This window comes from Sciurus carolinensis, chromosome 13, assembly GCF_902686445.1.
Source record: "Sciurus carolinensis chromosome 13, mSciCar1.2, whole genome shotgun sequence".
Lineage (NCBI taxonomy): Eukaryota > Metazoa > Chordata > Mammalia > Rodentia > Sciuridae > Sciurus > Sciurus carolinensis.
This window is the reverse complement of record NC_062225.1, coordinates 13,205,529-13,221,815: the sequence shown is the minus strand read 5'-3', so window position 1 is coordinate 13,221,815 and position 16,287 is coordinate 13,205,529. Positions and strand designations below refer to the sequence as shown.

At 37.2% G+C, this 16,287-nt stretch overlaps 1 protein-coding gene across 47 annotated transcripts in view; it reads left to right on the top strand.

Moving 5' to 3' along the window:
• Map4k4 (mitogen-activated protein kinase kinase kinase kinase 4) overlaps positions 1-16,287 on the top strand; it is a 173,626-nt gene that overhangs the window by 119,956 nt on the left and 37,383 nt on the right. For all 47 annotated transcript variants that reach the window (XM_047522406.1, XM_047522418.1, XM_047522405.1 and 44 more), the window contains exons 11-13: positions 1,505-1,577; positions 3,063-3,273; positions 15,774-15,935. In XM_047522406.1, the coding sequence (XP_047378362.1) occupies positions 1,505-1,577; positions 3,063-3,273; positions 15,774-15,935 (446 nt within the window). The remainder of the gene's footprint in view (positions 1-1,504; positions 1,578-3,062; positions 3,274-15,773; positions 15,936-16,287) is intronic.

The window sequence follows — 16,287 nt, the reverse complement described above, 5'->3', positions numbered from 1 at the left end:
GTCTTGGACAACTTAGATATTCATAGTGAAGCTGTGATTGGTGTTCTTTTTCCCCTCTGATGTATTCAGTAAAAGTAATTAAGCTTTGTATATAGAGCTATGTGATTGTAATAAACTAAAGGTTGAAAACAAGTCTTTTTTTTTAACTCTTAGTTGACAGAGTAGCCCTATTTGTGGCAAATATTATTTGTATATTGGATGACTTTCCTATTACTTAATCATACAGCTAATATTCTTGCAGTGTACCATGTGTTAACTAAGTACTTACCTCGGTAAGTACTTAGTTCAGATCACCTCAGGTATTCATCATCATTCACATTTTGCAGATGTAAACAGTAGAGCACCTTACCTTTTTTCCTTAACTTCAAGTTACAGCAGCTTATTTTCTCTTCACATTCACCTTACACATACTCTCAGCTTCTTGACAGTAATTACTCATTTATAGTACAAAATTTAAAAAATTATGAAGTACTTATTTATAAGATTTCAGTGATTATTTAGGTTGGAATTTTCCTTAGAGGAGGCATACATCTATCAGTCCATTAAAATTATGTAACTTTGTCCAGAATAGAGGTGAACTAATGTCATATGTACAGATTGGTGAGTTTGTCTTAAACCATATTTTAAGTTCTTAGGCCTTAGGCCTTTCTCACTAGGAAACTGAGTTCTCATCTTGTATATCTCTGACAAATGGCACAAATGTATTTTTTTAATTTGTGAGTAGACTTTAAGTTCTCTTCATCCTGTCTGGTTTTGATTGCTCCAAAAATTTCACTCCAAAAATGGAGTGATATGGCTCACTGAAAGTTAGATACTGACATTTGTAATGGGACCAATAAAATGGCCTATAACTTTGGGGACAATGGGATAAAACTTGTGGAAGTGAAAATGAGTTATTCATGTTGAAACTTTTGATTACAGTTTAGTCTAAGTAGAGCAGCTTTTTCCCCCATTCATTTGCTGTGTTGTTTCATTCATTTTTCTCTGGTTTAGTCCTTTATAAATTCGATTTTTTTTTTTTTTTGGCTCCAAGTACCTACATAATGCTTCAGTTTTGTCCGTTTAGCAAACCTTTCTTTCTGCTGCACTCTCAGTGGATCCCCAGTATTTAAAAATAACCAAATAATTTTTCTTGGTTGCTTTGGTTAGTTTCACTTACTCAATCTTTTTCTTTCAAATTTTGGCATCAAAATAAACTTCTGTGAATTTGCTGGTGCTCTTGAATCACTTTGATTTAGTGTCATCTGAACCCCTTCTCAGCAAAACCCTTCAAGGATTTTTATTTTGAATGCAACAGAATCAGTTTTTCCATAGGGAGTAAGGCTACCTAGGGGAATTGGCACCTTTCAGTGTGGGAATTTGTGTCTCATCCTACCTCCCTGCATCCTATTTTCATAAATAATATGTTGTTTATGTCTTCTACCATATGCTCTTGGAGATGCTTTCCTGTGTAGGCATGTGTTAGAATATGAACTGTCCATTTATCTTGTCCTTGTTTTCATAGATGAAACTGAGTACGAGTACAGCGGGAGTGAGGAAGAAGAGGAGGAAGTGCCTGAACAGGAAGGAGAGCCAAGGTAAAGGCACAGCCACCATTCATAGAGGCTGTGCGTGCCGATGCCAGGATTTCAGAAGGCTCCTGGGTAATAGGAAGGAATCTTAAATTACTTCGAAAGTTCCTTACTAGCTTCCATTTTTCTCTTATTTTTTAACAGATTCCTGTAAACATCTCCCCTCCATCCTATTACCCAGTGTTTTTCTTTCTTTTTTTTTTTTTTTTTTTTTTTAAACCAAGAATTGCATTTTATTCCCTACCCAGTAACTTGGAATTGTGCTGGTGGTGTTTGAACTTGAACAGGAGAGGTTGTCCCTGCTATTTATTGCTGCAGAAGGCACAAATGATAAAGGCCTTACACTGGGTAGATCAGTCCTACACACAGTGAATTGTCCTGCTTATAGGGCCAATATGACCTGCATTGAAAAACGATGCAGCCTTTCTCAAAACTCCCCCATCCCTCCCTTTGTGCTCTTCCCACAGATGTGGTCACCAGCATTTGATTCCCTGTATTAGGGTGTGTTCTGCACTGATCATTTTATGGTCTCATGTTTTGGTTTATCTTTGGCTTCCCAAGGTGCAATGAAACAAGATTGAGGAGTTAAAATTGATAGGGGGAACCTCAAAGAACATCAGTCAAAGAGTAAAGGATTTTTGGATTTCAGTGGTGTTTTGCCTGACACCCATTCATGACACCATTATCCATGACTGAGAATGGAACAATAGAAGGGAGAGAGGGTATGTTGAAATACCTGCAGGAACATGTGTTTGAGAATGGAATTTTGTCTAGGGAAGAGAATTTGTTAAAGAAACAATGTAGTATTTTTTTCTTTTTTTTATAGGAAAAGATTTGAATCCATTCCAAACTGAAAAGTTCAGAGGAATGTGAATTGATCTCCTGAGAAATAAAATTGTTTTGTGGTAGGGGAATGATAGCATGAGAGAGGCAACTGTAGGAGATTTGTTAGCCGAGCTATTCTGGGTAGTGTGGAAGTGGAGAAACAGAGAGCTCGGAAGGGTGCTGGTCAGTATACCTGTGCAATGGCTAATTCATGAGACCCACTCAGGCTCAACTGGTGGCCTGAATGCAAAGAAAGTGAGAGGGCGTACACGACAGGAGTTGGTGGTTGATGAGACAAAGATGAGGGAACAGTGAGTACAGAAGACTGCTCTGATATTTTTGTTTACTGATGGAAAACAAGGGGCAAAACAGTGAAATGGAAGAAGTTGATTTTCACCTTTTATTTTACAGAGTTTGGATTAATATGAGAAATACCTTGTCCAGCAAACATCTAGGATAGAATTTTTAAGATGTTCCTAAATGGTAAAAGAAGATGTAGGACTATTAACAGTCATTCCTATGAACATATTAGTTTACCTTCTAGGGTCAGTTGGGGACTCCATTAAGGAATGAATGTAGAAAGGGATTAGGATACCAGTGTTGCTACGTTTTCTAGAGGTCAGGGTGATGTGCACACACTACTAAAAGCCATGCTTCCTCTTACAGTTCCATTGTCAACGTGCCTGGTGAGTCTACTCTGCGTCGGGATTTCCTGAGACTGCAGCAGGAGAACAAGGAACGTTCTGAGGCTCTGCGGAGACAGCAACTATTGCAGGAGCAGCAGCTCCGGGAGCAGGAAGAGTATAAAAGGCAGCTGCTGGCAGAGAGGCAGAAACGAATCGAGCAGCAGAAAGAACAGAGGCGGAGGCTAGAAGAGGTAGCAAATGAAAATGTCCACACTGGTCTTTTCTCTTTCATATTCACTTGGTAGCCAGACACTCCAAGAAGTATTGTCTGTAGTCCCCTGAGATAATACCCATCCTCTGTGTAGCTATTCAGAGAACTTCTAAAGGAAAGCTTGTGCTTGGACTGGCAGGCCTTCACATTCCTTGAGGTCTTAGATATGTTTTCCTTCCTTGTAAAATCTTAGAGGATCTGCCCTACAGTTACTCATCAACATATTGTGAGACGCAGAGCACTGGTGTCCCAGAGGTGGCGTCAGATCAGCTTTGTGCAGTGTTTCCATTGTGGTTAAGTTGGCTTGCTCAGGCTCGACCTGATTTCTTTTCCACTCTTGGCCTCTGGATTCCAGTTTGTATGATTATATTTTTTTGAAACTTCAGACTTTTTCACATGAAAACACTTTTTCTCTAAAGGCCTTAACTTAAAGTTTAACTTAAAGGAGTAGTAAAGCTACTCTTAGGTTGAGGATGTAGTTCAGTGGTAGCTTACTTGTCTCAAATGCATGAGATCCTGGATTCCATCCCTAGTAACTTAAAAAACAAAAAATGACTCTTGACTATTCCTGTATATTTTTATATATATTGAAGTTTAGGAATGCAGAGTATTTAAGAGTAAGGGATACAGAATTTTAACATGGGATTAGTATGTCCTGTTAGGTAGAAGGACTTTTTATACTACCTGCTCATTCATTAATATTGTCAACATTGGTATGTACTTACCTCCAGATTTTTATTTTTAATTCATGGAAATATATCATTCCTCTGTATTTTACTTGGTCAAAAGAATCTTTTTGATTTTCTTTTCTTCTTTTGCTGTATATTTCACAATCACAAATTTCTTACTCATAATCATTTTCCATTTAATTCAAACATCTTATTATTCTACCTTTCTTTCTTCTCCAGAAAAAGAACTCAACAAAAACCAATAAAGTCATGAATTGATATTTTCCAGTAGATTTCAATTTACGTAACAACACGTTGTTATCCAAGTTTTCTAGCCATATATTTTGGCTTTATTTTATTTTGTGTGTTTGTAGTCTATAGATTCTGAAAACTGATTAGAATTTGCCCCGTTAAGAAAATCAGCACCATTCTAACTATGGAACTTGGAAATGTTTAACCGGGGCTTTCAGAAGAAAACATAGGCCAATACCGTCCTTTGTATCAGCTTGGTGTTTATGTAACTCTTTTGCAATTTATTTGCAAACCTTCGTAAAATTTTTGTTTAGGCTTTTCTCAGTGTTCTTTGATCAAAACAAATTCTGGACGGGTGTGGAAGTTTGTTCAAGTTGTACCTTGACCATTTATACTTAGTATATTAGAATGCTTGAGATTTGAGACTGTGACTCTGTTTCTAGTTCTTTCTTTTATATGATATTCTCCATTGTCCTTTCTGACCCTGGGCTAGGTTCTCCTTAAGCAGATCACACAGGTTACTTTGTTGGTGTATAACTCGAAATGTGAAGGATCAGGTCAGTTGAAGCTATATATAGCACAGACCTTGAAAATGACTTTATGTAGTCAGTCAATAGTGAGAGGATTTTCCATTATTCAGCCCCTGTGTGAAGTAGGCAGTGAAGGTTATGGTTCAAGGTGATAAACTGAAGTTTTAAGGTCATTGAGTTAGAGTTGTCTGCTAAAAAAAGAGTTTTGCACTTGGCACGTTTCAGTTAGCCCTTTAATTTTAGAATCTCAGTAAAAGTTCAAACTCAGTGTCACCTCTTTGTACCTCTTTCTTAATCAGGATGGGTGGAGATGGGCACTGAAAACGGAAATAGTAACATGAATAGAATCCACTTATTTGGATTTTTGGTGATCTGGGTGTTAGAATAATGGGAATAGTCAAGTCATAAATTGTTTGAAGTTCTTTATTGGCATTAAGGTTTTAGCCAGAACTCTTTGGAGAATAAAGATTGCTTATTTTACAAACCAAGTAGATAGTCAGTCTTACTCTTGAGATAAATGCCAACTAAAACTGAAAGGAGATAAGAGCTTTCTGTCAGCACACTGGCAAAAAAAAAAAAGTCAGAGGTTGAGGCACAGTGCAGCTGTGCACTTGACCAAAACCAGGCCCATTGGATCTGGGGGTTTATCCTGCACCCACACATTCCTCTGCCCTCATAGCTCTTGCACCTTTCAGAACGTGCCTTTCAGATTAGCCACCTGCTCCTGGGCTGTTTGAGACTGCCTGCTGGTGTCTGCTGCTTCCTCCTTGGTTCCCTAGTTTAACCAGCTGTCTTTTCAGAGCCCTTGCAAATATTTTGGAGTCTGTTTTCCAGTTTTTCTGAAAGTGAAATTTTTGTTTTCAGTTTTCTTTGATGGTTTTGGATGGTCCTACAAGGAAAAGTGGAGACTGCTGAGCTCACAGAGTCAGGTTCATTCCGGAAGTTCCATTGACTGTCCCTCTCTATCCCTCACAGCTCTCCATGTGTTTGATGATGCTCCCTGAGTCTTTCCTCTGGACCCCACTCATAAATGTTTTGTTTACAGATTCCAAATTCCCACAGGATAATGATCTCCCTGCATGGAAAAGTCTTAACATTACTAATACTACTTTCTATATTTAGAGCATCATCATGCCTTTGGCTCACAGGGAATTTTGTCTCTGGCTAATTTCTTTTAATAAAAATTGTTTGTATGCTAGTCTTTTTCTCAATCTAATAGTTACTCATTTGTTATTCAGGAGAAATGAAGTCTATTTCATTGTTATTTTATTCTAATTTTTTGTGTGTGTCTTTTTTCATTGAGTCAGATTTGGTCCCCATCGTCTGTTCCTTCTTACATATATGAAATACACACATTGGGTTGGCATGTTTTCTTTGTCGTCTTAAGTTTACTAGAAAATATTGAAATGGTGTTGTAGAGAAAACCTGATCAGCAAGCTGAGTTAAGATAAGCTTACTTTGTATTTGATGTTTCTAGATCTTATCCTTTAAAATTTTTTTTTCCAATCCCATTTCAGTCATATCCTTGTGAGGTGAAGGCCATGTATACTCTGAAGACTTAAAATATTTGCCACTGAAGTCAAGTGAGGAACTTCACTTTTAACCTGTTGATCACTTTTTCTGCTATTTACCCTTTCTGTTCCTGAAGATTGCTGGTATGATACTTAAGTCTTCCTGCCTCACAACCTTTTTGTGGGTATTTTTAGATGCCTTTATGATCTTTCCTTGCAAAGTGTATAGCACTGAAATCTCAGTTGTCACTGTGATTTTGGAGAGTCTGCTTCCCTCAAGTGAGGGGGACATGAAGTATGTGTACTTCTGAGATCATAGTTTGGTGAAAGTGGGAGAAATTAAAAACAAGGCAAACAGGAGAAAAAAAAATTGTGAAATGGGTTTACTATCAATTATAAGTTTTAGCACTAGCAAAACACAGATGTTTCTCACTAAAAATTAATACTCCATACCTTGTTTTTGTTAATATATTTCTTGACTCTGAGATCTTAGAAGGAAGGCTTTGAACTTCTTAACCTCAAGGACTTTCCAGCAGTTTCAAGCATTTTAAAGAAATAGAAACCATTTCTTCCCTTTCCATTGCCTACAGAAAGGTCTTTGTTTTACAGATCATTAGCATCTAACATCAGGAGTACATGTTGGCACAGTGCTACCTTTTCAGTTCCAACTTTGATATATGCAATACTCCTAGCAACGGGCAGCCAGTGACCCTACAGCCAGTGCCTTGATTTCTGTCAAGTCAATGACTCAAGTTGTTTTTGCAAATTCTTGTTTTTAAGAACCTCTTTAAAAGTTCTTAAATGTTCTTTTGGCACCTAGTCAAGTGGTTGGTTATATTTGCAGTTAGAATTTGCAAAATGTTAGTTTAATTCAACAAATATTATTTGTTGTCTAAAGATGGGGAAGAGTTGTCTTTGGGGAGAAGAGAATCAAGTAGTTTCTCCACCATGGCTTCATCAGAACTTGTATATTAAAAAGTTCAAGCATTGATAGTATATGTGTACAGTGACATGACCTCAACCCTTTAGAAATAGCTGAATCTGAAGAATAGCCTGGTTTTTGAAGTTTGCTAGTTTCCAATAAAGCAAGTAAATCCAGGGGAGTATATTTAAATTGCCCTTATTATTATTAATTTGACTTATAAAAGTTTTTAGAATTGCAAGATGAAAGCATTACTTTAAGTACCAAACTAGAAAGGGAACTTGAATAATTAAAGCATGGCTGGAAAAGTACTTATTTACTCTGCATGCTTGGGAAAATTTAAGTAATAGGAAAATCTCTTTGTAATTTAAGAGATTTGGAAATCACTTTACAGCATCATTCAGTTTTTCAATTTATTTGATTTTGTTTAAAAAGATAGAATGATTTAAGAAAATAATAATGACATCAGTTTGCAAAAGCTTCACAGGATTATAACATGTTTGTCATTCTTAGTAGGATAATCTGAAAAGGTGTATTCATTAGATTTGCAAGGTTTTTGTTGTTTAAAATTATAGGCACATGGTTAAACCAGTATGGATTGATGTTGATGATATATGTTTCATTTTGGCTGTTTTGAGATTCTAATGCAAGAAACTAGGTTTTTGTGATAATTACTAAGATGGATCTAATATGGGTTTTCTTTAACCTTGATGGTTCCTGACTGTGCCTACCTTCTGATGTGACTGCCCCTCCCCGTGAAATGGAGCATCTGTTCTCATGGTAGTGGCTTTATGATTGATGATTTAAATTTTTGCTCCTGGTCTAGTCTACACTTTCAAATATCAGAGGATAATGAGGAAAGAGGAGTAAGTAACCATAATCTGCTTTGTCCATCGGTCTTGTCAGCCACTTGGTTTCCTGTGTAGGTTAATCTTGGGAAATGAGAAACTTTCCATATTGCCTTATGAATTTTTCTAATGTATGTGACTTACTTACCCACGAGACTTGGCAGAGAGGGCCTGCTTCTAATTCATTTTCCTATACCCTTGGGACTTAATTAGCAAATAGTTTTCAAATGGATGAATCAATCATTCTTAGTCCTGTGTGTATCTCTAGAAAGAAAGGGCCCATTCAAGTTTATTCCCATTTGAAAGTGGACCCTTGGGCTTGAAAACTCTAATTTGATTCCGAAAGCCACTCAGAATACTTCAAAGGACTTTGTATGATATCCTGAGACATAAAGAGTGTGTTGCTAAAGCATGAGGCATTACCCAGTGCGACAGTTAATGTTCAGGCCTTTATGTACTTACATGGTGATCTTGAAAAGATTACTTTAGGATTTGATTGGATTTCATCTCTGGATGAATTCTTGAATCTTTTATTACTCTAAATCACAGCAGTCTTTGTTTTGGATGTCATATGCTTAGTGGGAGGGTTAGATTTAATTAGAAAAAAAAGTAATATACAGACTGAGGGGTATAGCTCCTTTGTAGAGTATTTGCTTAGCATGTGTGAGGCCCCATAACCACTTCTTCCCACAAAATAATGCATTCCTCTTGTGAAGGTGATTTACAACAGGGGAAAAAAGGTAAATGATTCCTGCTTTCAAGCAATTTACTAAGGCCTTAAAGTTTCACATGAAATTAAGAAGAAAAGACCTTTAGGAGCTTTTGGTTGATAAATGAGATTTTTTTTTTTTTTTTTTTAAGATTGATTGTCCTTGTTTTTGAGATGTTGTTTGCTTCCTTTTTTTAAAAAAAGAAAAATAGTCTTTTGAATAAACATTTTAATTGTTTCAGTTAACTCAATAAACATTTAAGTATATTGACTTTGAAAAACAACAGAACAGAAACTGTCATAGAAAAATGACTCTGAAATGACTGAAAAAATAAAAACAGCATAAACAACAGGGATTAAAAAAGAAAGGAGACCTTATTGTGGAAATTAGTGCATGGAAGATTCTTACTACAAATCTTGGAAAGTCAGAAGTGGGAAGCAGTAGGTGGGGGGAATACATAGAGAAGACAGCTAGACCTCCACAACTTGTGCAGCCAGACCACTGTGCTCCACCTCAGTGGGTCCCATATATTCTCCCTGGGAAAGTGAGTAGTAGAGACTCGGCATAGAGAAACCAGGCACAGCTGAGCATGTCAAGAGATGTACAGCACAAAGGCATTTAGGGAGAATACACTGATCAGCGTGAATGCAAACATGCTCACCTCACTCAGGCCCCAGGGTGCTGACAGTAACACATACTACAAATGAAAAAACACCCACCCCCTCTCTTCAATCCCAGAAGGATATTGGGAGGATCCCCAGAATATTGTGAAGATTCTTTTCTAGAGCTTACTTGGCCGTTCATAACAAAATGAGGCTTCTGTGAAATGATCGTAGTTACCAGATGTGGTCCATCTATTAGCTCTTATAGTTTGCATTTTATCATCTTAAATATGAGTATATAACCAAGATTACAGACATTAAGGAAAGTCATGAAAAATTCAAAACAAATACAAAAGGAACTTAAAGAAAATAGGATGCATTTAATGACTATACATATGCACTTATAGAAAATTTATCCTTAGAAAAAAGATGTATTCATGAAATAAGAATATTCAAAAAATAAGAAAGAATTCTTCAGTTTTTAAAAATTAAAACTCTCAGAAAGGGAGGGGAGATAAATTTGATTAATATTAGAACAAAAGAAAATACAGGAAGTCCAGCTTCCATTTAATAGACATTCTAGGAATTGAATATGATAGGGAGAATGTACAAAAGTAATTCAAATTTTCTAGAATTTAGTTTCTGGATTGAAAGATGCATCAATGTACATAGTGTATGGATGAAGAAAAGGACCATGTGAAGGCACACAGAAACTGAGGATGAAAAGAGGGTCCTGAAAGCCACACTGGGGAAGCAGTGAGTGGGAATGGGGTCCTGTACCTAGTGTTGAGAACTGGAAAGGTCTCAGAGTATCCAGGACCAGAAACTAAAAGATAACATGGTACTTCTGAGATTCTGAGGAGAAATTTTTTCCTTAGCCAAAATTGTCAGAACATCATGAGAGTAAATAAAGATGATGAGACAGAGAGTTTTCACATCCTTGACCTCTTCTGCGCTCTTTCCCACAAGGCTGTTGGAGGATGTGTTCCAGCAAAATAAGAAGATCATAAGGGTTCTAGGAAACAGAGGATCCTATCCAGGAGAGTTTAAAAGGATTCCCAGGAAGTTGATGATCGGAAATGTAGAATTTCTGAAGAACAGTGAGTAGATTGGTGTACAAGCAGAGTATTGATCTCTAAGATTAAAAAAAAAAAAAAAAAAAAAAAACCTGATTCTTTAACCATATTGAAAGAAGTATTATACTAGTGCGAGACACTATATAATTTTGTTATAGACCCAATGAAAATCAAACAAAAAACATTTAAAAAAGGCAATTAGTAACTCCTTGAAAAGAATTAAAAGGAAAGTTAGCCATACATGGCATAGCCGTGAATGTGGTTTTTATTTAACCAGAAATTGTCATACTGAATTTGAAATATGGAATGAATGGGGTAGTGCAATAGATTATTTTTGAGAGAGGTCCATAGATGGTATCTAAGGTAGAAAGTTATTTTAAAATAGCTCCATATGTGTGTTATTTAAAAAGAAGAGGGGCTGGGGAGTGATAATGGTCGAATTATATTGTTATAGTGCATACATATACACTATATGTAATAAGTCCCATCATTATATGTAATTGTAACATACCAATAAAAAATGTGGAAAGGGGGAAAAGAAGGAAGATAGAAATACTGGGGGCAAATCTTAATTTCAAAAATGGTTATCCTTTGGGAATAAGGATTTGGAGTTAGGGAAATAGAACAACTTGTTTTTGACATAACCCTGATAGTCTCCTTTCAGTATTTTAGTTTCTATTTAATACTTTTAAAAATTTAGTTTCTACTTAATACTGCTAAAAAATTTAGAACACAAATATGGAAAAAATAATTTGTGTTACTTGTTAAGAGCATTCTAAATTTGCTTCTAAATAGCATTTATTTATTTTTAAAATTCTTTTTAGTTACACATGATGGTAGAATGTCTCAGCAGATTATACATACATAAAGTATAATGTATTCTTTGGGATCCCACTCTTGTGGTTGTACATGATGTGGAGTTACCCTGGTTTTGTATTCTAATACAAGCCTAGGAAAGTTATGACCGTTTAATTCTACTGTTTTTCTTGTTCCCCTTCCTCTCCCTTCCTACATTTCCCTTTGTCTAATCCAATGGATTGCTGTTATTCCTCTTCCCAACCTCCCATGTTGTGAGTTAGCATTCACAAATCAGAGAGAGCATTCAGCCTTTGGGTTTTTTAGGATTGACTTATTTCACTTAACAAGCATGATATTCTCCAGTGCCATCAATTTAGCAGCAAATGCCATAATTTCATTCTTCTTTATGACTGAATAGTATTCCATTGTGTATGTACCACATTTTCTTTATCCATTCATCTGTTGAAGGACACCTAGGTTGTTTCCATAGCTTGGCTATTGTGAGTTGAGCTGCTATAAACATTGATGTGGCTGTGTCACTGTAGTGTGCTGTTTTTAAGTTCTTTGGGTATAGACTGAGGAGTGGGATAACTGGGTCAAATGGTGGTTCCAAATAGCATTTAGTTAGAGGATATAGTCAAGATTTCCTACTAAGATGTGAGCCCTTTCCTTAATGCACTTGAGAATACCAAGAAAATGGATTCTATACATTTTAACAGTGGAGGAACTTAACTGTCCAGTGAGGAAATGAATGCTTTCATTTTACAGTCAAAACCCATTTGACCAGAGAGCATGTGCCAATGTCCCGTGATTTCTGGACAGTAGGTGGCAGCAGTTCAGGCAAGAGTGGAAGAGGAGAGGTAAGGTGAAAAATGGATCTTGGAAAAGGGTATGGGCTGAGCTCATACTGCTCTTGGGTGAATGAGTGGATAGTAGAAGTTCTAACTGAGAGAGTTAGTATGCCACACTACATCTTTATTACCAGCTGTGTGACAACCAGAATGTGGTCGACAACAGTCATTTCTTCCGGTATTAGCATGGCTGCATCTAGGATTTAAAAGGTTTTTTTTTCCTCCTCCTGTTCTTTTGTGGAGGAGTCCTTGCTGGTAAATGACTGAGGCATCATCAGAAATAGGGACAAGTTTATTTTCATATTAAGAATTTTTAGTAGCTGAGCATGGTAGATGACTGTAATCCCAGCAGCTTGGGAAGCTAAGAGGAGGATCACAAGTTGGAGGCCAGCCTCAGCAACTTAGTGAGACCCTGTCTCAAAATTTTTAAAATTTGGGGGACTGGGGATGTAGCTCAGTGGTAAAGTGGTAAATTGCCCCTAAATCCCTAGGACTCAAAACCATCCCACCCCACCCCTGCAAAAAAAAAAAAAAAAAAAAAAAAAGAACTTTTGGTGACCTAAATGGAAATGACAGTAAGCACATCTCTAAGATTTTGATGGACTGTATCTTTGGTCATGAGTAGTTTAGAGCAGAGTCCTGGGAGAGTTGGATCATGTATCAGTTAATTAAAAAAAAAAAAAAGAGCATGTACATCTGACAGAGATAAATCTACTTAAATAAATGGTTTCACTAATTATATACATTCTAAAACATCGAAATGTCAGTTTTAAAAGAATGAGCTAAAAATCCAAATACAGTTTTGGTTTTTGTGGGTTGTTTTGCTCACATAGAGACCACTGATGCAGATTCATCTCAGATCTTCTCTCCTCCTCTTTTTTCATCTCACTGCATCAAGTCACACACCCCAGAGTGGTAAACAAGAACGGTAAAGCTGGAGTCCTCTAAAGAGGGGTGATTTTCCTGCTACTGCTGCTTAGGAGAAACAGCTTTTAAATGTTCCTGCCTTAAACACTAACTGATGTTTTCCAAAGTACATGCCGTGTGCCACTCCACGCCATGATGATTGTTAGCACAGACACCACCCCACACATACCTCTGTCCAGATAAGTCAGGATGCTAGTGTTCACAGAGTGGAAGTGGTTTGTGCCATGGAAGCACCACTGGGACCTGAGCCCATCCCTGGGTGACTCTGGTACTCCCACAGAACCTTGCATTCTCATGGATTCTGTGGTACAGACTAATGCTTTCAAAGAACGCCTTTACCCTGTTGCAGCTACTTTTTCCAAAAGCTGTAAAACCCAGTGTATTTGAAAACTGTCCATAATATAGATTCTTTGTGTCTTACATTAATTTGGTTGGCTTTGTAATTCTCTGAAGCTAATGGGGAGGTTGTTTTAAGGGTGTAGATACTTGCCACCCCTACACACCTTTCTTTCCTTTTGTCTGACTGACTTTAAAGGAAATTGTTTTCATTTCCATTTGGGTGGCTTCCTGTCTACCTTGGTTGTGATTATAGATTCTTTTCCCTTTCATCCAAACAAACACAGGTGGGACCTTTCTTACCTAGTCTGCCAGGTGTTTGTTTGACCTGGTGTGTTCTAGCAAGTCATTTTTCCCTTGTGAACCTGCAGGCACTGTGGACTGGCCGTAGCTTAGCCTGTGGTTGTGGCTCAGAATTTCACTAGTGCCACAAAGGTGGGAGTAGAAGCAGCTCACTGCTCTGGATTAAAGTCCTGGGCTTACCCCTTCAGGGGAGATGCTTATACGACTTAGGCTTTAAAACCGATAAGTTTGAACAAGAAGTTATTCTTTGGTATTTCATCTTCAAATATATCAAAAGTCTTTTTGATTTATTTGCAATGTATTTTAGTCAACAACAAAGTTCAAAAAATGTTTTCCTTTGGAAAACGTGACTAGCCAGGAATATCTGTTGCAAATAAGTAGCAGATTTAAAGCAAAGATAGTTATTTTTCCTAATTGGCAAAATAAAATGGTTTTTGTTATCAGAGTTAGAAAAATGGTTGTATTCTTAGCTATTATATACATATGTATTGTAAATGATGTCTTGACAAGTTCTCTGCTGTATAGAAAAGTTAAAAAGGTAAAAACTATAAATGATCTTGACTTGATTTACTTTGAAAAGGGGAAAGCTCTGAAAGCAGCTTGGATGTGATTCTTGAACTTCTTTCCTTCTGATTTCTGTGCTAGCTTGTTCATAGAGTACTAAGGTAAGAGGAAATAGTTTTATTTTCTTGTAGCTAGTTTTTATAAAGGAAAGAAAAATAATGTCAGCACTCTGGAAACAACATGGGCATGACCCCTGCATTCAGAGCCTCCCTTCCTTGGGGTACTCCAGGCAAATGGGGCAGCTGCCTGTCCACGTTCTGTTCTGTCACTTAGCGTAAGACATGGGCTAGAAGGGGAAGGTGTCGTGTAAGGAAGCCCTGGTTGTTAAGTATTTGAGCACATGGATGCTTGATTTCAGTTTTTTCTCCTTAGATTTTGGTTTTGAACATAGTGTAGCCTAATTTTTCTCTTAAATACTTTTTTCCCCAAGCTCTCTTTACATTTGGACATTTTAAAGTGAAATTGAGTTTTGAGTGAAATAAAATGAAAAACTTGGTTCTTCACTCATGCTGCTTATACTTCAGAGGCTCAGCGGCACACAGTATTGATGACTAGGGCAGTTAGTGACTACAGTATTGATCATTTTAGGGACAGAACATTCTCATTACCTCCAGAGAGTTCTGTTGAACAGTGCTGACTAAGAGCCTGGCATTCTTCATCTTCAGGGATGTATTGGTCAGTGTTAGACTCCATGTTGACCACCACTCTCTCACTTTGTATGTGAGAGAAACTGTTAGTCTAGGGGTCAGTGGCTCTATTGCTCTGTAATGTAGGTTTGTGTGGAGCAGTGATAAAGTAAGTTTGGTGATTTCTGTGCACTCTCTGCATCTGCTGACAGGATGCAGGGTGGTATGTGGTTAGGGGCAGAACAGTTTTAGAAGCAGAACAGTTTTTCCACCTGGTGGCTTGCTGCTGGTGACACTGGGCAAGTTATTTAACTTTTCTGAACTTTTTTCCTCATCTGTAGGGAAGTGATGAGATACTTATGGTTGTTATGAGGATATTAGGTGAAGTAAATGAAACTGTAAAAGTCAAATACTTAGCACAGTGCCAGGCACTTAGTAGTAAGCATGTGCTTAGTTGGTATCGTTTTATATTCATAGTGATGATGGTATCTGTTACTCATGGCTAATGTCAGTTTCTCCTTTTCTGATTCATGGGTCTTTTCTCTTTCTTTTTTACTCCTTGTTTTCCTTTAATTACCCTGTATCTATTCTCCTTTATTCCTTTCTCTTATGACGTGTTTTTCTTTTGACTTAATGGCCCCAAATAACTCTATTAATGACACCCAAGAATTAAAATTTTGAGTTTTCTAATTGCTGTGATACAGTGAGCAGTGGGAATAATTATTATCCGAACAAAACCAAACCCTGTAAGGATTCACAGACATAAAGCATCTTTGACCAGTATTTATAAGAAGGCTGTCAAATACAGGGCTAAGGGGTAAGTGTGAAAATAATTGCCCAGTAGAAATGGGGTCTGTGAACTTCACCACGTTATCAGTAACTATAACTGGTCAACAAACTATTCTGAGAGCCACAACTGGAAGATCCCTGGTAATTATACATTTTTACTTATGCAGCAACAAAGGAGAGAGCGTGAAGCTAGAAGGCAGCAAGAACGTGAACAGCGAAGGAGAGAACAAGAAGAAAAGAGGCGTCTGGAGGAATTGGAGAGAAGGCGTAAAGAGGAGGAGGAGAGGAGGCGTGCAGAAGAAGAAAAGAGGAGAGTGGAAAGAGAACAGGTCAGTTCAGGAGTGTTCCAGCCATTAGTTTGGCTGGGAGGTTTGGGGTAAAAAGTACTCACGTGTATGCATATACACATGTACTACACACACTCAGAACATTATACATTGAAAAACTCTAAAACACACAGGCGTACACTAATAAATTGAATTTCTTATCTTAAAAAAAAAAAAAAGAAAGAAAAAGAAAATCTTCTAGGGCATTACACTTTAGAAAATTGTTGAATCACCTAAGTGGTCTCCAAATAGTACACCTGAAGGATTTCTGAATGTATCTCAGGCTAAGTGAAAATTTAATGTATTTGCTTATAAGTCAGTATCTACACATGTACCATCAAAAAGCTAACAACAA